We start from the raw sequence: 21,581 nt of genomic DNA on the forward strand, positions 1-21,581 counted from the left end.
ATAAGGATCACTTTTTAAATTTCCCAGAGAGCCAGGGCATACCAACACTAGCATTCATGCATACCTGATCATTGATAATCCCTTAATTAGGTCACCTGTTCAACTGAACTGCAGTTCACTGATAGGATACTGAGTTATTCAGTCAGAATGCTTTTTATCAAAAAAAAAAAAAAAAGACTCTTCAAACACCGTCTGTCCCGCTGAAGAAAACATTTGTTTTGTTTTGTTTTGTTTTTTGCTGGCTTGTGGGATCCTATTTCCCCAAGCAAAGATTTAACCTGAACCTTCGACAGTGAAGGTGCAGGGTCCTGATCACTGGGAAAATGTGTTAAAAGGTGCTTTTCCAGACACAGAGCCAAGAGACCAGGTCGTGGCACTTTTCACTACACAGGGACCTGCATGAAATTGTTCTGCACAAGGTACATAAAGATGGTCCAAACAGCATCATTTCTAAATGGTACAGGATGAAGGTGGGGCCACCAGAAGTCACAAAAACCCCAACTGCACAAAAACACACTTGGACTTACTCATTAAAATGCATTCTTTAGCTTCTCAGAGGAGCCACTTAAAGGTCACCTCCACTTAAAATCCTTGGCTCAGGAGCTCCTTGTTGCTTTATGACCCAAGTCTATTAAAATTCTTAGAGTCTCTGATGATGAAAATTCCAGCCAGCTTTTTTTTCCTCTCTTCGTGAGGTTGAGGGGAAGAAAACCAACACATGAGTCTATTTGAAATCATTTCATGAATTTTAATCATAGCAAATGTGTTTTAACAGTAGTCATAAAATCAACATTACCGCATATACAAAGGACAAGACACCAGATCGGCGTACAAAAATACCACATATTAAAATCGGGTTCATTGGAAAACTCAGGACTTGCTAAGACACCACCTACCACAGAGAGAGCAAGCAAGAATGCTTTTAAGACATTCAGATTGATAAACAGCAGCTTGATATCCCCCTTATGAAGTCAGTATTTGGCAACATTTGGACAATATTCTCTACACAGCCCAGCAGCTCACTTATCTGTAGGGCTGTTTGGCCCCTGAAAAAAGATTCTAAAATAAATAATCCATGGAACTGTAAATGAAACAGGTCAAGGACTTGCGTTAACAGCCTCTGAGCAGCATTCATCTAGCCATTTGACTGGAGTACTAGTTATCAAGAAGGCCAGGAACCCCACCAGCGGAGCCGTCCAAGGGGCTGTGTGGCTTATGCTGGGAGCGTGTAACCATCCCAGGCTGAAACCAGCCTCCTGCAACTGCCAATGGAGCGAAACGGGAACTAGTGGTAGAATAAAAATATGATAAATGACCACAACCAGGAGAGAAACCGAAATGTTCTTGAATGAGCCTTCCCAATAGTATCAACCTCCTCAAGTCAGGTTACACCCACAGGTGTGGGCACCGCACTCCTCAGGTAAGAGGACGTCACTGGAGTTTGTCCGTCATGACTGAACCGCCATCCCGAAAGCAGGTCCTGAAACTGTATGGTCTGCCACCTGACACCCAGTAGGGCCTCCTCCGACGCTCCCATCAGCTGAGCACCTTCCCATGTCTTCAGTTGACACATCCTGAATTGAGTTCGCTGGGCTGTACTGGAACGACGCATTGTGCTTGGCTAAGTTAATTCCCACTCTTCTGTATTCTTCCTTCAGCTGGTTTCTGCCACGACTGACCTTCAGCTTCTGTTTGGCTTAGGAGCTATAGTCTCACTAGGGCTTCCTCCCTTTGTGCCACTGTCTTCTCACTTCCTGGGCGTGCCTGCCTCTCTTTTGCTACAGACTCAAGGTCACATCCCCACCGCCACCACACAGGGCCTGCCTAAAAGTCCGCTTGTCTCTCAGCCAGGAAAATGCAACCGGGAGTTTTCTGCAGCACAGTGAAAGACACCAGCTCTTGTGTCCTCCCACTCTCGAAAGAGAGGTGACATAGTTGCCTCAACTTGTTCCCCTTAAGGGGCACCTGCCTCATCTATTTCCTCCTTTTTCAGCCCATGCTCCTTCACTGCCATCATATCCAAATGTCTACTTCTGGATTCTCAAAATGCAAATGTCAAATTAAAAACTGAGCTTCCCTTTGGAACACTCTCATTAGAATAATCCAGTAACACAGCCCACGGAGATCACAGAAGACCTTCACAGGGGCTACCAGCCCTGCACCCCATGATGAGCTTACAGCAGTGTTCTAGAAGAACCAGGCCAGCTATAAGAGAACATACCTCAGAAAAACAAACAGAAATACATGCTGTTGCAGACTTCAAGAGACCCCTCGGTACTTTTGCCCCAAATATTACTGATTGTCTCTAAAAAAGATCATAATATGAATAGTATCAAAAACCTTAGACTAGAATAATAAAGTCCAGCTAACGGGATGAGTGTTTTCAAGCACCACGACATCATAAGTGAGATATAGACAGGGGGATACCCCAGGCAGTGAATCCTGAAAAAAAAATCATTGGCCCAACTGTGCAAGGAAACTTGTGCAGAAAAATGGAGCCACATTGCAAGAGTTCAAGAATAATGGTGCTCTACTCACGACCACCTGCGCAGAGCCAAAAAATACGTCATTCGGAAGACAGAAATTAAATGTCCCACCCACTAATGTTCTTCATATGGTAGAACTCACCTCTTCATATATATGAAGTCTCGAGAGCTTAGTTATATAGACACTCCAAAGATAGCTGGTTTGACAAAATGGATGTGGCCTATAGCGTTTGTTGGAAAATTAATACCTAAATTCAACATTATATAACCCACATTGGAAAACATGACAAACATTTTACTTGACTTTTTAAGCTTCAGTTACAGCTAAATCGTGTGCCTATATATACACATATATTTATACCTGTATGTATAGACATATATCTTTATACAGTGAATCAATTGTGTCAGCAAAGTCAATGGCTTGAATTTCCACTTATTTTTTTTAGAAATGTTTCATGTTTAACAAAATTCCGCAACTGGTCATCATCTCTTGAAATAGACTATCACTTTCAAACAGTTACTGAATTATCTTGACTGCCTCATTCTTCTCTGCAGTTCCCGTTCTGGTAAGGATTGCTTTGTGGGTAACGTTTTCCTGAGAATGATGAAAACGGTAAGGGACAGCTTCGCCTTCTGGGTCCAGGATGACAGACTAACTGACTGATGACACGCCTCGTGTGGAAACAAAATGCTGACTAGCTGGCAGCATCACTTTTCTAAGAGAAGACAGAAATTCAAACCACTGGCATCTCACTCCTCCCATACCAATAATCTTTGGACCTCTAATTTCCTCATGAGTCTAAAGAAAATCTATTATTGGGCAAAAAATGTAATCATTTTTCAGGACAAACTAAAGAGTCTTGCTCATTGACAAGTTCTATATTTAAAAAATCTGCTAAATTGAAACAAATGCATTTGATTAACATTATTTTGGACAATAAAAAGCAGACTAACCACTTTAGACATAGTGCAAGTTTTCCAATAAAACTATGAGAGCTCTTTAAATCAAAATCTAGACTGGAATAAATACTCTACTATCAGGAAGAGTCTGATCAATGAAAATATATCTCAAATTGAATTTTCTGCTTCCCTTTACTCACTTAAAAAGCAATTTTAGTAACTTTAATAACCTTCAGGTTTCTACATTCCATGGACGATGTTTTCCTAATGTCAAACAAAGTGTCATTGTGCAAGGATTCAAATCTTCAATTATTTCAGTGATGACGAAAAAAAAAGACTAAAACAATGTCAAATCTCACTCTAAAAATAGTACCTACATTTTAGTCTGGCATCTGAAAAACGATGCCCACCTATGCCCCCCTCAAATACAAGGACGAGCTGGCAGACTTCAAGGGCAAACAAAAACACTGCCTGTGAACATTGCAAAACAGGCTTGCTCTTATATTTCACACCTTACTAATGCAGTGATGAAGTTTGAGTAAGATGTTGAAAGTGAAGAGGGATTTCATTAGGCTTTCTTCTTTTTTTCTGTAACATTTACTTTTTGGCCACAAGACCCTAAACACAGTTTCCCAGTACAGGTCATGCAGGTCAAACATTTCACAGCTACTGTCTAACTACTTACTATTTTTGGACAATAGATTCCCATGCAGCTAATGATCCCAGAAAAGGGGCTTTATCAAGCACTCTTTTAAGCTTCACTGAGTTTTCCTTGGCCCAGAGTATCTAAGTAATGACCCCAAAGGGCAATCAATGCAGTTTTACTGTCATACTTGAGATCATTTATTTTTAAGCCCAGAAAGGAAAAAAAAAATTTAAGCCAACTGCATGTCACTAAACCACAAATTGTCTTCTCCACCTGCTGTTACTCCACTAACACCCTGACGCTAGATCCCACGGCACAGCCCTCCAGAACTCCGCTGTCCGATAATGGTGCCCACTTGCCACACGTGAGTGGCAGCAATTTAATTAACTTAAAATACAAAATCCAGTTCCTCATTCAGACTAATTTCATTTCAGTTGCCCAGTAACCAGTGTGGCTACTGTATTGGACAGCATACCTTCTAGAACATTTCCAGCATCACAGAACATTCTATTGAGCAGCGCCAATCATGAAGATCCCAAGGGCTGCACCAGTACAAGGTTTAACCATCAAGGGAACCACTCTTAAGTCACGTGCAAGATTAAACTTAACTATATTTTTAAAGGAAATATCTTATAGGTTTCTGATCATAAAGTATGACTGGAACAGAGAACCTCTTGCCTTTTCATCACAACCTATGCCCCAGGTCATTGTACAAAATTTTCCAAAAGCAATGCTTTTTGATAGCATACTTCACTCTACTTAGCATATTCAGCATCTCTTGGTTATGTCAAGATCATTAATAAAGAAAAATCCATGCTTCTTATAGTTTACTATTTATACAACACTTACTGTCCTTTACAGGTAAAGTGGGAGGCAGGGGGGAAATTAATGTTTTGCAACTCAAAAAATTCAGATCACATGTTCTCTTTGTCTATACTCATCCCTAAATCAACCCTCCTTTCATTTCCCAGAGAGGTAGATGCTAACTAAAATGAATATATAAATCTACAAAAACAAAGACCTTAAACAGTAGTTGAGTTAGTAAAGGGTATTCATCCACCCTGAAAGGAGATCGTAGCCCAGCAGAGATGGCGACAGGTCTAGGAAGGAGCAGGAGGAAACCGTCGTGCAAAGTCCTGGTCCCCCTTTTGCTGCAGAACAAACCGTCTTGCAGCTCTGTGGGTCTGAGGGGAGTCATCTAAAAAATCAAGCCACCAGAGGTTGCTTTCAGATCCGACTTGCTGTGCTTTCCATTGTGAGTTTTTTCACTGATGTGAGCTGTGAGTTCTGGCTGATGGTGTCACTGGGCTTGCGTCACATGGGGTAGACGTGTTCTCAGGGTCACGAGTAAGTGCCAGAGGCCAGAGCAGTGGATGCCAAATAACATTAAACAACACTAAGCCTATAAGATTCTATCCAGCAGGCTGAGACGTCGCATACATGCGCACACTCACACACAGGATTGCACGCTGATACGCAGGTACACAAATAAATAACTAGCAGGCAGAATCCACAATGGCTTTACATCAGTAAGACTCACACAAAAATTCTGATTTGGGTTGCTATTGTACCTTAAATTGTAATGTCAAGAATCTATCATAGAGCCGATTAATTTTGCACTGCTAAACTGCAATTGGGATTTTAAGTAAAAAGTATGTGGACATTTGTACTATACGGGTTTGTGCTAAGAAACACAGGGCACTGCATCATCACATATGTCAGTGTCTATATATAACCTACAGACCATGTAGAATTCTATCACACTACACTCCAGGGCTAGTCATTTCATATAGGGCATAAACATATGTAGATATCATTCACAAAAATAATTTGAATATGGCATGACTTAACATTACAAGGGTAAAGTCCATTTGAAATGCAGAATCCTTAGTGTAACATTTCTGTGGGTTTTTTTCCCCAAGAGGAATAGAAATTAGGTCAGACATGCATCACAGCAGCCTGGGAGAGTTTGAGAAATTGAAACTAACCCAACAGTATATTAGGTTACGTAATAGAGGATAGTATTCAGCTAATATGATACCTAAATTATTAATACCAAACAAATCCTAGATTATTTGTTGTATAATGCCCAATAGCTTACACAATAAAATGGCATTTTAACCTAATTTCTAGTTTGAGATTTCAAATACATTTCCTAAAGGGCTAATGACGAATTTGAAAGATCTGAAAAACCCGAGTTCATATTTTTATATCAAATTCTCATGTCAATGAATATTAGCTTGGGATTCATTCATTATACTGTCATTTTATCTCAGTTAATGCCATAACTTTAATGTGCATATTTTGTGCTGCTTGAAGGTAAAGGTTGCTAAGTCACTTCAGTCGTGTCCGACTCTGTGCAACCCCACAGACGGCAGCCACCAGGCTCCCCCATCCCTGGGATTCTCCAGGCAAGAACACTGGAGTGGGTTGCCATTTCCTTCTCCAGCGCATGACAGTGAAAAGTGAAAGGGAAGTCGCTCAGTCGCGACCGACCCTCAGCGACCCCATGGGCTGCAGCCCACCAGGCTCCTCCGTCCATGGGATTTTCCAGGCAAGAGTATTGGATTGGGGTGCCATTGCCTTCTCCGAGGTGAAAGTTAGCATGTAGGTAATTAAATTACCTCAGTCTTAAGGATTATTTCTAGCCTTACTTTTTGGAGGCAGTCACTGCTTATCTTTGTGTCCCATTTTCAGGAATTCAGTGGAACATGGACATATCTGTGAATGGGGGCGGGGGGGGCTTGGCACGAACCACTTGCTTCATGAATTCCATAAAAGAAACTAGAACTGTAAAGCGCACAGCTATGTCTGAATGCACACATATTCAGGCATAGAATGTATCATTTAAAACCAGCAGATCTTTCTTCATGAGCAACTGTAGGCCATTAAACATTTAAGAACGTTTCAGAATTTATGATGAACTGGTCCACTTAAACTGGGAATGTGAATTGCTAGTTCACCTTGCCATTTTTCTCAATAAAAACACATCTTGAAATACAAGAGAAGATCTCACTTCTGCCCACAAGAAGAAACTGGAGTGTGGAATGGTTGAACTCTCGTGGAGCCATCTCTTTCAGGAAGTAACCATGGACTGTCTTAAAATGCCAGTGTAGGTTTGTTAGCAGTTACCTACACTCAAGGCTGTGAGAACACATCAAAACTGGGAGAAAAGACAGAATCTTCTGTATTCTCCGTTTGTGCCTTACAGAATACAGGACTTGAACACGCAGAAGAGGAGCAAGTATGGAAGCGACACGTCTGTGACACCTCGTGGGGGGCCCAGGCGGCCGCCGCTTCGGACTCTGGACCCGCTCACGCCTACAAGTCTCAGTCCTGGGATTCTTCTGAAAAGACTCAAGACCTGAGGTAAATCAAATGACACACACACACAAATACACAATATTTACATTTAAAATTCTTATTTGTGAGATGGCTTGAGAAAAATTGGCATGTGGGTTTCCTGTGGGATTAGGCATTTCTCATTATTACTCAGTTTATTGCTCCCCTGTCGGGCCTTCGGTTTAATAAGCACAATCGAGTTCTAATTGCAAGGGAAGAAAAGCGAAGGTACGTGACAAACACAGCACATTGGAAACGCTCGCTCAGACGTGTTCCTGAAAAGATAACTGTCCGCTTAACTTATTTTACTTTGGGTGCCATTCAAAACGGTATAAAAAGTCATACAACTAAATGGAGACAGGGTCTCATTTTCTCAAAAAAAGGAAAGAAACCAGCACTTCATGTTGCAGTTGAATTTTTACATGGATTTTCAGGTTTAATTCTACTTGTATGCAGAGCATCTTTGTTTTAATCTACCACATTTAGAGAAGATCACATGGTATGCACTTCCAACAGTTTAACGTCTAAGTAGAATAGGTCTATCTTGTAACATGATTTGGAGAAATGATAAATTACAGTCCGTTTAATAGGTGATTATGAGGATGCATGCAACCGTCTTCGAAGCTGTCGCCACCAGGGATCCGAGGGCTCCGCCTGCTTTCGGGCTGGGACCGCGGGTCTGCCCTTCGTGTCTGACTTCGGGTAATCAAATGGCGGCCCAGGGCCCGGGGGCCAGCACCGGGCCCCCCGGGGTCAGCGGCCCCCGCCTTCTCACCGCGATCCCCCCACCAACAGCTGCTCAGCCCCGAGCGGGCCCCCACGGAGCCCTGCCCGCGGCCCTTCAGCCGCAGGATATCACGGTGAAGCGCTTAGAAATGCAGGACATGTTGTGCAGCACGATGCCCAGGAGGAAGACCAGGACGCAGGCCACCAGAATGACGGTGCACACGCCGGACCAGGTGGAGCTCTTGGCCGCGCCCCGCCGCTCCGGCTCCTCGGCCGCCGCCTCGCCCGGGGCCGCGGGCTGCAGGGGCTGCTGCTCGGCCGCGGGGACGCTCACCATGGCCATCGCCTTCGGCTGGCCCCCGGGCAGCAGGCGGCAGCCCGCGTCGCCGGGCAGCAGCGCGCGCTCCTTGGAGACGGGCAGGGGCAGCATGTAGCACCCGTTGCTCGGGAGTCTGATGAAGACCGGCGTGTGCTCGGAGGCGTGTGGGATGGCAATGACCCCCAGCACCTCGGGGTCGTCCGGCAGCTGCGACACCGAGAAGCCCGGGGGCAGCCTGGTGGTGCCCCGGCACCAGGGGCACCGCACGTCCTTCTGGCTCGTCCGCATCTGCTGCAGGCACACGGAGCAGCAGGTGTGCCTGCAGTCCAGCAGCTTGGGCCTCCGCCGGGGGCTGTAGTAATTGAAACAGATCTGGCACTCCAGCAGCGAGTCCTGCGAGAGCGTCTCCATGGCGAGCGCCGGGCGCCGAGGGCAGGGCCGGGCCGGCCCCAAGTCAGAGTCCGCCGCTCAGCGCGCTTCCTCCGGAGGGCCTCGCCGCAGTCGCCGGGGGGTCGGGGCGCTCACGGGCTTCCAGCATACTCAGGCTCGCGCATTTCTGAAGGAAACAAAAACGCACACAAAGTGAATTACTTCCAGCAAGCCGAGATGGATGTATTTCACTGCTCGAAAGTCTGGATGTCGGGTTAAACGAGTACAAGTTTCCCGCTCCTGAGACTGGAAGAGTCCTGGGATGTCCAGTGGACAATGAGTGAGCAAGTCCTCTCCTCGAATACTTTTCTTATTTCTAAAGAAACAAGTATCTCTGCAGGGTATGCAATGCCCCCCAAATGTTCTACAGAGGGAGCCTGCTGTTTCTGTTTTATTGTTCTTCTGAACTGTTCTTCTAAACATACTGCAGAAATTCTTTCATTTCCAATAAGCTTCTAGCATTTCCTAAATTTCTTTCCTGTGCGCCTCTGACCTTTTCCTGACTCTGCTCACCATCCTGTAAGTGCTCATTGCCAGATACAGGCACCTCTACAAATCTAGGTATGTCACATAACCAGCTCACTGGATGGATGTGGGTTAGGACTATTCCTCTCTCACGGGTTATTAAAATGGTGCCACCAAATAAGCACACACAGGTATTGGTTATCTTTCCCACCAAATCTCCTGAACCAAAGCAATTTTTGTCAAATGGCTCTAAAAAGAGTCAAAACAACCGCCAAATAACAACAATGAATCTTTAGGCAGTAAGGGTCACAAAAATACACAGGATCACTAGTATGTTTCAGTCAGTTCTTTTAATTTCATGATTATTTGGGACTGCATCAACAGGACCAAAAGCAATTATCATTAATTCACTGATTATAATCAAGTATTATTGTCAAAGAAAACTGGCAAACAGCCTTCACCAAAAAAAAAAAAAAAGAGGAGAAGAAGAATGTTAGCCTTCTGGTATTGACAGGAGGCAGGATAACTTAGTTCAACTTAACTGGAGTTTAAGGAATCCATCAAATGTTTTAATAAATGCTGCCCAACACCATTTCCTATTGAAAGCATCCGAATTATGTGTTCTGAATAGAACCATGATGACTCTGGAAAAAACTGTTCAACCATTGTTGTAAAAATAATTGCTAGTCCTAGAACCCCACCTACACCTAGAAGCAGGAGCTAATAATATAGATAACCTCCTTCACATTTTTCTTAAAAAGAGAACCTTCTTTTTCATTCTGATTTCCTTTGTGAAATTATGAATACACCCCTCCATGGTGATTACGTTTTAAGATAAAAATCAAAATGTAGAAAAAGTTTAAAGTCAGAAATAATCACTGATAAAAATTAATGCTGACAATCAAAAGAGAAACATTTTAAAATATTTGCTGTAGTTCAGATCAGATCAGTCGCTCAGTTGTGTCCGACTTTTTGCGACCCCATGGACTACAGCATGCCAGGCCTCCCTGTCCATCACCAACTCCCAGAATCCACCCAAACTCATGTCCATTGAATCGGTGATGCCATCCGGCCATCTCATCCTCTGTCGTCCCCTTCTCCTCCTGCCCACAATCTTTCCCAGCGTCAGGGTCTTTTCAAATGAGTCAGCTCTCTGCATCAGGTGGCCAAAGTATTGGAGTTTCAGTTTCAACATCAGTTCCTCCAGTGAATACCCAGAACTGATCTCCTTTAGGATGGACTGGTTTTGCTGTAGTAAGAGGACTTAAATTATTGAAAATAAAATATAGTAACATAGCATTCAGAAGGTGCATATTATAATCAACTGCTCGTCTATCCGGAGAAGGCAGTGGCACCCCATTCCAGTACTCTTGCCTGGAAAATCCCATGGACGGAGGAACCTGGTGGGCCGCAGTCCATGGGTTCACTAAGAGTCGGACACGACTGAGCGACTTCACTTTCACTTTTCACTTTCATGCATTGGAGAAGGAAATGGCAACCTGCTCCAGTGTTCTTGCCTGGAGAATCCCAGGGATGGGGGAGCCTGGTGGGCTGCCCTCTATGGGGTCGCACAGAGTCAGACACAACTGAAGCGACTTAGCAGCAGCTCATCTATCCACTACTTCAAGAAATAGTTGTGGAATAATTGAAATCTGCTAAGTGTAGAACTTAAAATATTCTCACCAAAAGAAAAAAAAGATTAAGATGTGAGATGATGGATGTGTTAATCAATGAGATGTGGGGAGTCCTTTCACAATGCATACTTATTTCCGTACTTTAAAGCGTCCATTTTAAATGTCTTACAATCTATTTTGTCAATTATACCTCAATAAAACTGAAACAAGAAATTAAAAAAATAAATATCTACTGAGTATCTATCATGCAAAAAACACAATACTAGCCATGATAGATTAATAAGATGAATCAGACCCAAAAAGCACTCCTAAGCTATTTAAAGTTAGGCAAGAATGAACTCATGAACGTATTTTCTCTTCCATTCATTTATTCATTCAAATTCTCATTGAATATTTACCATGTGTCAAGCATTATGGTAGTTATTTTTGTCCTTTGTAACAAAAGACATTGTCACCACCCAAAAGAAACTCCCAGACTAGAGGTACTTAAACAGCTATGCAATTAAATAGTTATAAATATAGTGATGCTTGCCTTACTGGAGCCGGATGGAGCAATCAAAGAGGCTCAGTGAAAAGTCTGGATTATGGAGAGGATTTAGACAGGTAAAATCAGGGGCAGGCTACTTTCAAGTTCAGAAACCAGCATGAGCAAAGGAAAAGGGGTGAACAATTAATTACAGAGTTACTTTTGTACTCTAGCTGTGACACTGGCTAGGTTTTCTCTAACACAAGAGTAACTTACAGATGCCATCTCTAAGAAAGAGCTTCACAGTTTTAGGCTAGAAGCGTAGTCTTTGATACAGACACCTTTGACTTTTTATTTTTTTAAAGCCTTTATTGCTTCTGTTTTTGGATTCTTGGCTTCGAGGCATGTGGATCTGAGCTCCCTGACCAGGCATCGAGCCCACACCCTCTGCATTGCAAGGCGAGGTCTTAATCACTGATCCACCAGGAAGTCCCTGGATGCCTTTTAAAGAAACAAAATTCACACAGAACCTGCACACACCCTCCCGCAGGTCCAGCTGGGGAGAGCAGAGCCCACAGGGAGGGGAGAGGTGAGTGGACCCAGGCCCAGGCCACAGGCCCCAGACCACAAACTGTGGACAGCCCCAAGTGCCAAAGACGCGGGATTCATCAGGGAGCCACGGTCAATAGACTGGAAAGAACTGCTGGGAAGCTACTGTAATATTAGACAAGAGATGAGGCGTGTGTGCATGTGTGTGTGTGTCTGAAGTCAACAGTGGTGATGAGGATGAAGAGATCAAAAGTGCTGACAGCTCGTACAGGAGTCAGGTGGGATCTGGCCACGTTGACAACGAGGTTGTAAGGGGAAGAGGCAAAGGCCGAGAGAGAGGAGGGTGAAACAGACACGAGAGAAACAGGAAAGGTGGAGAGAAACACGATGAGTCCTGTTTGGGATGGACTCCATTTGAGGTGTGGGGACGGTGTAAGAAATCAGACACTCAGGAAGATGCTAAAGAATCAAAAGGAAGCTGAAAACATGGGTCTGACGTTGCAGAGCAAAGTCAGGACCGGGCCTGAGAGAGCTAGATGGCACCTCCAGAGAAGGGATCTCAACCAGAGACAGACACAGCAGACTGCAGCCAGGCACTTAGGGAGCACTTATTGTTAAGCCTGGCTGAACGGAAGAACAGGGGTGGCCAGGGACCCCTCCCAGCACGTGCCTCAGACAACAACGTTCCAGGCAGCCTGAGACTGTGAGGAGTGTGTGAGTGCTCGGTTGCTCAGTCGATTCCGACTCTGCGACCCCATGGACTGTAGCCCACCAGGCTCCTCTGTTCATGGGATCCTCCAGGCAAGAATCCTGGAGTTGGTTGCTATTCCCTTCTCCAGGGGATCTTCCTGACCTAGGGATTGAAACTGGGTGTCCTGCATTGCAGGCAGATTCTTTACAGTCTGAGCCACCAGGATACATACACACACACACACACACACACACACACACACACACACACACGGCTGAAGGTTTGTGGCTGAAGGGCGAGTTCAGGCATGGCCAGGCAGTGAAGGGCTAAGGGAGCCCTGGTGCCAATGCCTCCTTCCTTCCAACTTGGACACTGCCAGGTGTGGGCACAATCTGCCCAGGGCACTCCTGGCCCCTGAAGGGCAGCCGTGAGCCACAGCCCAGGGAGGAGGAAGGCTCAGAGTCCCCTGGCTCTGCCCCAAGACCTGCCACATGACCGTTTTTCAACAAAACCAACATGCACTTTATTCATGAATTTATGTTCCAAGTAACATTCACTTAATTGGTGTCGAGCTCCCTTAAGAGTAGATTATACGACTCAATTTCCAACATATCCAAGTTAAAATTTCCAACTTTATCCAACAGTAGGCCTTAAAACAGAGGCCAAACACAAAAGCAGAGGGGAAACAGTTCCTCCCCTCTCTGCTCAGCTCTTCAAGTCTTTCTGATGACAGGACAGCCTCTTGATTTATACGCTGATTTGCTCTATGTGAAGCCAGCCCGAACTGAATTCCAGTTTATTTCCTGTCTCATAATTAGTAATGATGATGATTAGTTAGGTAAAGAGAAGAAGATTTATGAGGCTCTGGACCAAAGCTAAAGATGAATCATTCTTTCTCTCTTTCATCTCCCTTTCTTCCTTTCATAAACCCAAAAGATGTGAGTCAACTATAAAAAAAATAAGGTCCACATCAGCTACACAAGAAACTCAAAATTCCCAGTCGAGCACAGGAGACACGAGCACCACAGGCAGCCTGTCTTGGCCATTACCGTCCTTACAGGAGCGAGACGCGACGCTCAAAGCAAACACTCAAAGTCCAGAGGAAAGAGTGTTTGGGCAGAATGCATGAGCACAGGTGCAAGCTGAAATACGCTGGGATGAGTTTTAAATGTCACTACAGTTTATTTTGAAAGAATGCAAAGGTTAAAAATAAAATAGAAACCAACCAGACAGACCACAAAAAGAGGAATAACAGCTAAGGGAGGGCCTTCTCAAACTAATATGTTTTACAAGATACAACTCATAGTCAAACATATCTTCATAAAACAGTAGTTTTGACACTTCCCTGGCAGCCCATGGTTGGGGCTTTAAGCTTCCACTACAGGGGACATAGGTTCAATCCCCGGTCAGGGAACTTAGATCCCTGTGTGTTGCACACAGCAGCTAACAAAAAAAAGTATACGCCTTAATTTTAAAATACTTAAAAACAGTCTCATAAATAATGTCAATTGCACAATATACAAATGAAAGGCCCTGAATCATCATTGAACTCAAAGCTAATTCATGCCCTGGTTTTAAAACCGCTTAAAAAACTGGGATGCGTATAAACGGAGGAAGGTGTGACTTGGAGGGAAAATGCCAGAACCAGAGGGAGCGTACACCGTCCTTGTTGCTCAGGGTCAACCAACATGCGGTGCTTTACGATACCAGTGTATCTTCACAAAAGAAAATTTCTTCTTGTTAAAAAACTACATAATTTTAAGCATCTTTATTAAAGTGTGGGTGTGATCAAGTGCTCCCATGAATTTAGTGGGTGGTCTTCTACACTGAGTTTTTATAGTTTAGTGGCTTTCAGAAGTCCAGGCACATAAGGATAAAAAAAGCTGATAAAATATATCCATCCCTCGGTGTCTGTGGGGGACTGGTTCCAGAATCCCCTCTGCTGATGCTTCTGCTGCTAAGTCGCTTCAGTCGCAAAATCCAAGAATGAAAGAAGAAAAAAAAATCCAAGAATGTTCAAGCTCCTTATTTAAAATGGCCTAGGATGCTGGCCCGGAGAAGGCAATGGCACCCCACTCCAGTACTCTTGCCTGGAGAATCCAAGGGACGGGGAGCCTGGTGGGCTGCCGTCTCTGGGGTCGCACAGAGTCAGACATGACTGAATCGACTTAGCAGCAGCAGCAGCAGCAGGATGCTGGCCCTCTGTATCCTCAGATACGAAACCCTCAAATATGAAACTCTGGGATACGGAAGCTGCCAGCTACAATCCAGGCAGTTTTTCCCTGCTTACACTTTCACGATTCTTCGTACACTGTGACTTAGGTTTGCGACCGTGACATCAAGTATGAAGCCTCTCCCCAGCACTGTGACATGAGCTGATACGGATTACATCTGACTGGCCTTGATGGTTCCATCTGCAGTCCACATGAGGATCTTAAATTCAGTGGTCGCACTGAAAAAAACCTCAAGGTCAGAGATTAAACTAGTCACTGTATGCTGCCGGGAGCCAGCGTGAGGAACTCCGCCCGTGGCAAAGGTCATGAGGAAGGAGGCTCGGCATTCGCAAAGGCGGGATCGAGCCTCAGGAGTCCCCCTGGAAATTCTCGAGCATCTACCCCCAAAACCAGAGTCTGCCTACTTTACTGCTTTGTGCTCTCACCTACACCTCTGACTTTACAGGGGGCTGTCCCCCACCACCATCTCTCTCCTGAATAGGTTCTTCCGGCCACATGTGATTGTTCAGAGCCTCCCAACTGTGAGAGGCATAAGATGTTCTAAACTGTCTAAATACAGATTCCTTTGAGCAGTTAAAAGATTGATTAGAAATTGTATTGGGGAAGGGTTTTTCACTTGTTGGGCCAATGTTTGCTGCTAAGTTTCCATATCCCTTACCTACTGTGTCCCTGGCAGTGTACTGATTACATTCAGGAATGTAAGTAGTAGCTTTAATATTTGTAACCTTGGACCCTTGAGTTAATTCTTTTTCTTGTTGTAGCCCACCACACCTTTGCCCTGTAGGAATGCAACTTTATCTAATGCTTTTGGAGGGTGGCGCCTGACTAATCACCTTTAGAGAAAAATAAGTTTTCTGAAGAAAGGGTCTTAAAATGTTAACAGGCCTCCGGGCCAGAAGATGATGCAAATCACCTAAACTTTATCATATGATAAGTTTGCAGGAAGGAAGCCTGGCTTACTGCATGACTCTACCCCTTCCCCCATTATCCTCTATGCATAACTTAAGGTATAAAAACTACTTTGGAAAATAAAGTGCAGGCCTTGTTCACCGAAACTTGGTCTCACCATGTCGTTCTTTCTCTCACCTTCTGGCTGAATTATTCAGCCTCTTTTCTCCACTGAACTTCCTCACTGAGCTATCTTTATTTAACCACTCTTTATATCTTTAATTAACATTTAAATAAGCTGTTGTTTCCTGATCTCCGATGCCATCTCCCCTTCGAATTCCCTGGATCCACCGGGGCTGGACCCCGCAGTATGCTTTTCTTACTGTCTTAAAGTAGCATGTCTTTTTGATACAGGTCATTTACTTATTCAAGAAAATGTAAATATTTGAAATGAGATTAGAGAAAATAATTACAATTCCATTTAATCTGGCATTTTGACTGGCAAGACCATTTAGTTATACTGGATCTTGGCAAACACTCTGATTAATGGCAAGAATGGGAATGGCTTGGCGGTGGCAGGTGTGTGGCTGACGTTTGCTCCTCTGGTAGCAGAGAGCAACCCTTTCAGGACACAATTGCCTAATGCGTGTAAAGTCCAATTTGTGTAACAACTGTCTGTCTTCATGGAGAAGGCAGTAGATCCCAGGGCTCTAACAAATCTCAAATGAGAATTCTATCAGCCCAAACTTTAAAAAAAAAGTTGTCCTGTTTTCTCCCATGAGCATCATGGTTTGCAGTATTTGATGATACAGAAAACCTGGAGAGTAAGAATGGTTATTCAAAGTCTTGAGCAGGGACGTCCCTGGCGGTTCAGTGGTTAAGACTCTGAACTTCCACTTCAGGGGGCACAGGTTCAATCCCTGGTCAGGGAACTCTGATCTCACAAACAATGTGGTGTGGCAAAAAAACAAGTCTTGAGTGACCAGGGGGTACGGGGCAAAGGATGGTGCCAGTGCTGGAGGCAGATTGGCCGCAGTAGCAGAGGCAGGCAGGGTAGGACAGAGGTCACTGGCTAAACGGGCAGAGCTGCAGACCCAGCAGAAGGCAGTGGTCACCTGGGGACTCGCCACACAGCCATGGGACTAGCCTGGCCAGCACTGCCTAACGGGGTAACCACGAGCCCGAGGGGCACGGCCACAGCCTAGGTGCTGCGCCCTCCACGTGCCAAAGCTTCTGCTGCAAAAGTGCAACTAACCAAGCAGCTGAAACGGAACCACAGCCTCCAGAGATGTATTTACTCAGGAGCATTTCATTTAGGCCAAGGTAGGGAAAAGAGGGATGAATCGGACCCATCCACAACTTGGTGATGAACATTTAAAATCAAAGCATATTGGAATCAAGACATTTTTAGGAATTAAAGCCAGATTTCAGGATAATAAGCACTGGGTTTTGTTGGTTTGTTTGCTTTAGTATCTATCAGACAATCACTACTATTAGGAATCAGGAGAGAAAGCGTTTAGCTCCAGTTCTGCCCTTAAGTAGATGGGTTACCTGAAGCAAGTCACCTCTCGGTGAGTGCTGGGTCCTCTCCTCCAAGGACACTGGACTCGATGGACCCTCGAGTCCCTTCTAGTGAAGAGAGTTCCTTGACCTGAGTAACTGCTAACCACACGTGGGTTTTCAGCAAATGACAGAGCTGTCAGGCTGCGTGTTCTACAGTCACTCTCCTTATACCTGACAGATCATCTATGCATATTAACTGTCAGGGATCTCATGCACGTATACACGAGACATCTAAAATGCCATCTGCAGTGGGCGTCTAAAATAAACAGGAACCGCTGGAAGCTTCTTCCCTACTGTACGGTATAGGGAACTCTGCTCACTTTTACTCGGCAGCCTGGATAGGAGGGGTCTTGGGGAGAATGGATCCAGGTAGATGTATGGCTGAGTCACTCTGTTGTCCACCTGAAACTGTCAAGACATTGTTAATCACCTATATTCCCAATATAAAATAAAACGTTTTTTAAAAAAGAAGCTTCTTCCTTTATGCCTTGAATTTAATGAATGAGTATAAACAGAGCTAACACCCTAACAGAAAACAGCCACAACTTTGATTTTTAGCAATAATCAAAGGAATAACTATTTTATATCTGATCAATAACCATCTCAGCTCAAGCAAGATATCCCTGTTATCCAAGCTTGCTACCAGGTGAGGGTGAGGTTCCAACTGTCCCCTGAGGAGACGCCTGCATACCTGTCTGGCTCATACAGAAGCCAAGGTTAACACTGGCTTCAGACATACAGTTGCACCTTCACTTGCTCTGATCACCCAAGGATGGTGAAGAAAGAAAGGTGCAGATGGTCACAAAGATAGAGAAGAGATATAAAGGACTGTCCGTGGATCCCCAGGCTCCCTGGAGAGATGCAATGATAAAAGATGCCATGAGACAGACAGGTAGAGCAGAGGGGAAAAGGTCAGTTACTTCAACTCCTAGAATCTGAGGAGAGCTGAAGGAGCTGGGAACCAAAGCCAAGGGGAAGGGCCGACACAGCATTAGAGGGAGACTCTTCTCCAAGTGATCATACAAATTCAGTTGATCGTGCACAGGGCTTAGACAGAACGGCTAAGCAAAGAGCTATCATTGCCTGTTAGGGGCAGAGAGGATATCGGAGCCCAAGGAATCTAAGCTGGCCCACTATTCTTTTGACTCCAGACACTGGGGAGTAAGAGTCAGAGAGAAGGACACAGAAATATTCTTTATTTGATTAAGCACCCCATCCGACCCGCGCCAGCATTATCTCAGATAGCAAAGGCGGCTCTGAGCTCACAAGGCTCAAGAGATGCCGGAGTTTAAGGTGGTATCGCAAGGCGAAATCTAAAGATAGCCCAGTGCCAAGGAAGCACATTAAGTCACCTTCGGGGCAAATGGCTTGAGGGCCAAGACTGTGTGTTAAGGATTGAGGGGCTGTCAGAGGGGCAAGCGTCTTGGAGAGTGGAGGCCTCTCTCTGCCAAGGGCCCCCACGGCCCCTGCTCTTCACGTGCAGGGGACAGAGAACCTCTGAAGGCCCCGACAACAGCCGATGTAAATATCTGCATTTTCTTGAAACGAATCACACACGCACATCCCCACGCCTATTTCTTACCAAACCACAAATTCCAGCACAAATTGAAACCTTGAGGCAATTTGTTTTTTTAATGTTTTCCCATGATATGTCATCTGCTTCAGGGCCCACAACCTTCCTCTGTAGGGCAAATGAGGCGTCTTTTAGGCTTTGGGGTTCATGCAGGCTTTTTTGCAAATATTCAGCTCTGCCATCAAAGTGTCAAAACAGTCAGATCGAACGTCAAAGAGCAGCTGAGGCTGCGTTCCAATAAGACTCCCTTTACAGAAACAGGCCACAGATGGGATCCGGCCAACAGGACGTCATCTGCTGACCTCAGGCCTACATCGTTTCTCATCAGCTCTGCCCTTAATCCCTGAATTCAGTATATTACTCCGGAGACACCCATCCTCAAATCAGCTTATTGCTCTAACATGAGCTATCTCACCTGAGTTTTCTGTCAAGCCACAGAATGCAAAATATTTTCATAATTATTTGAGGAAGACATTAAGGGAGTATCAGCTTTACAACTGCATTGTCCTTCTAAATGACTATTCCCAGACAATAGGAGGAAAGAGCTGAGCAAAGAACATTGGCAACGGCCAACACCTGTAGGGCCCACCCACAGCAAATATTCACTAAGACCCTTAGTGAGAACTTACAGTTAGGGCTCCAAACATTCTTCACACTGAAATACATGGTTCTACCGCTTCATCAAATAAGTGATGGTTCTAGAATTCCTTATGACAGCTCCAGACTAAAGACAACCCTCCATCTGATGGAACTTCACAAAGACCACGATAATGCCTCCTGATGGTCTGAACTTTGGATACAATGCTTGTTTTTCATCGGCATCGTCCTGCAGTAGCTCAACAAATTTAAACTTGGCCAGGTGAATCCTAGCCCTATACAGAAGCATCTTCTGATGGTTCAACTTTTGGATACATTTCCCAAATACATGGGCATCCCTTCAAAGTGAGATAGAACATGTGTGATTTACAATGAGAGAGCCATTCATCTGAGGCCTCTGAAGGCTGGAAGGAGATACAGGGCAAGAAAGTCTTGGCTCAATTTTTTAAAAACCATGTAATTGTTAAGACTCTCCCATTTTCACACATGAAAAAATTTAATAGGTATAGTTCTTTTTTAATTAATTTTTATTGGAGTATAATTGCTTTCCAGGCAGCTTAGTGGTAAAGAACGTGCCTGCAATGCGGGCGACTCAGGAGACAAAGGTTCAGTCGCGGGGTGGGGAAGGTCCGCTGCAGAAAGGAAAGGCAGCCCACTCCAGTGTTCTCGCCCAGAAAATCCCATGAACAGAGGAGCCTGGTGGGCTACAGTCGATGAGGTCGCTAAGAGTTGGACGCGTCTTAGTGACTGACACACGCACACTCACAGCTGCTTTGTGATGTGTTAGCTTCCGTTGCACAGAAACGCGAACAGCTGTATGTATACATGCGTGCTGTGTCGTCTCAGGCGTGTCCAACTCTTTGTGACCCCATGGACTGTAGCCCGCCAGGCTCCTCCGTCCATGGGATTCTCCAGGCCAGAATGCTGGAGTGGGTTGCCATGCCCTCCTCCAGGGGATCTTCTCCACCCAGGGATGGAATCTGCAGCCCTGTGTATTGCAGGCAGACTCTTGACCACTGAGCCACCAGGGAAGCCCCATAATGTATACATATATCCCCTCTATTTTGAATTCCTTTATTTCTTCAGAGTTGCTTCAAGTTACCTGGAGAACATTCTATATTAAACATTTGAAAAAAGGATGGCATATTAAAAACCTGGTGGGCTTTATGGCCGTCACTTTAAATAAGTCTATTCAAAAACCATTCACGAGATGATTTTCTTTGAGCAGAGAGTGTTTATTGCTTCAGTCTCCCTACCTACCCTCAATATCGATGATTCATCGCATGAATTAAGCCTCAAACTGAAGTTTCAAAGAATTCCTGAAGGCATCAGTACTAAAATTAAGCGCCACAGGGAGTCAGCTGTCAGTCTGTTCATTACTTCTGCTTTTTCTTACTTCCAGCTGCAGTAACTCAATGAGCGTTGATTTTCCATTTAGGCAAGGTAAGAAAAAAAAGAAAAACGTACAAACCCCTAAACTAGATATTGAACGCTGCTGCAACCAAAGGCTATCAATCACTAATTCATCTTTCCAAACCAAACGATAAATCCAAAAGATTTTTCCTCTTGCTTTCTGATATTTTTAAGTCACTTTGAGGTAAAATTTATCAGTGATAAAATGCACATGTTTTAAGAGTACAGTTCAATGAGTTCTGAGCAGTGAGAAGCTGTGAAACCACTGTGCCAATCAAGCTATTTCCACCACCCAAAGCGGCCCTTGCCCTCACCCAGCCTGTCCCTCCTACCCCCACCCGGACCTCCAGCCCCTAAAGTCACTGCTCTGCTTTCTATCTTTGAATCTGTTTCTGTATTTAAAGCACTACCTGTGGGTTTTGACTTAGGGGAAAGTAGCGATATTTTGAGGGTACTTTCAGATTGTCCCAGGACCATGATTTCTGAAAACAAGGTGTTTATTCAACTTCACAGAGAAAACCCTAGAGTGACAAGCACTGCTATAAACGCATGCATTCAAACATGTACGGAGTAAGAGGCACTGCTCTCCGTTTGCGGGGTGGAAAAGGAAAAACACGGGGCTCATCCTTGCAAAGAAGCCATGCTCCTAGCTACAGGACC

At 44.6% G+C, this 21,581-nt stretch overlaps 1 protein-coding gene across 6 annotated transcripts in view; it reads right to left on the reverse strand.

Moving 5' to 3' along the window:
• Window positions 1-727: 727 nt before the first annotated feature.
• The window catches only part of RNF152 (ring finger protein 152), a 78,944-nt gene continuing 58,090 nt past the window's right edge, over window positions 728-21,581 (reverse strand). For all 6 annotated transcript variants that reach the window (XM_024984448.2, XM_059881106.1, XM_024984449.2 and 3 more), the window contains exon 2: window positions 728-8,975. In XM_024984448.2, coding sequence (XP_024840216.1) covers window positions 8,216-8,830 — 615 coding nt within the window. In that variant the 5' untranslated portion in view covers window positions 8,831-8,975 and the 3' untranslated portion in view covers window positions 728-8,215. The remainder of the gene's footprint in view (window positions 8,976-21,581) is intronic.

The sequence above is a fragment of the Bos taurus genome, chromosome 24, assembly GCF_002263795.3.
Source record: "Bos taurus isolate L1 Dominette 01449 registration number 42190680 breed Hereford chromosome 24, ARS-UCD2.0, whole genome shotgun sequence".
Classification (NCBI taxonomy): domain Eukaryota; kingdom Metazoa; phylum Chordata; class Mammalia; order Artiodactyla; family Bovidae; genus Bos; species Bos taurus.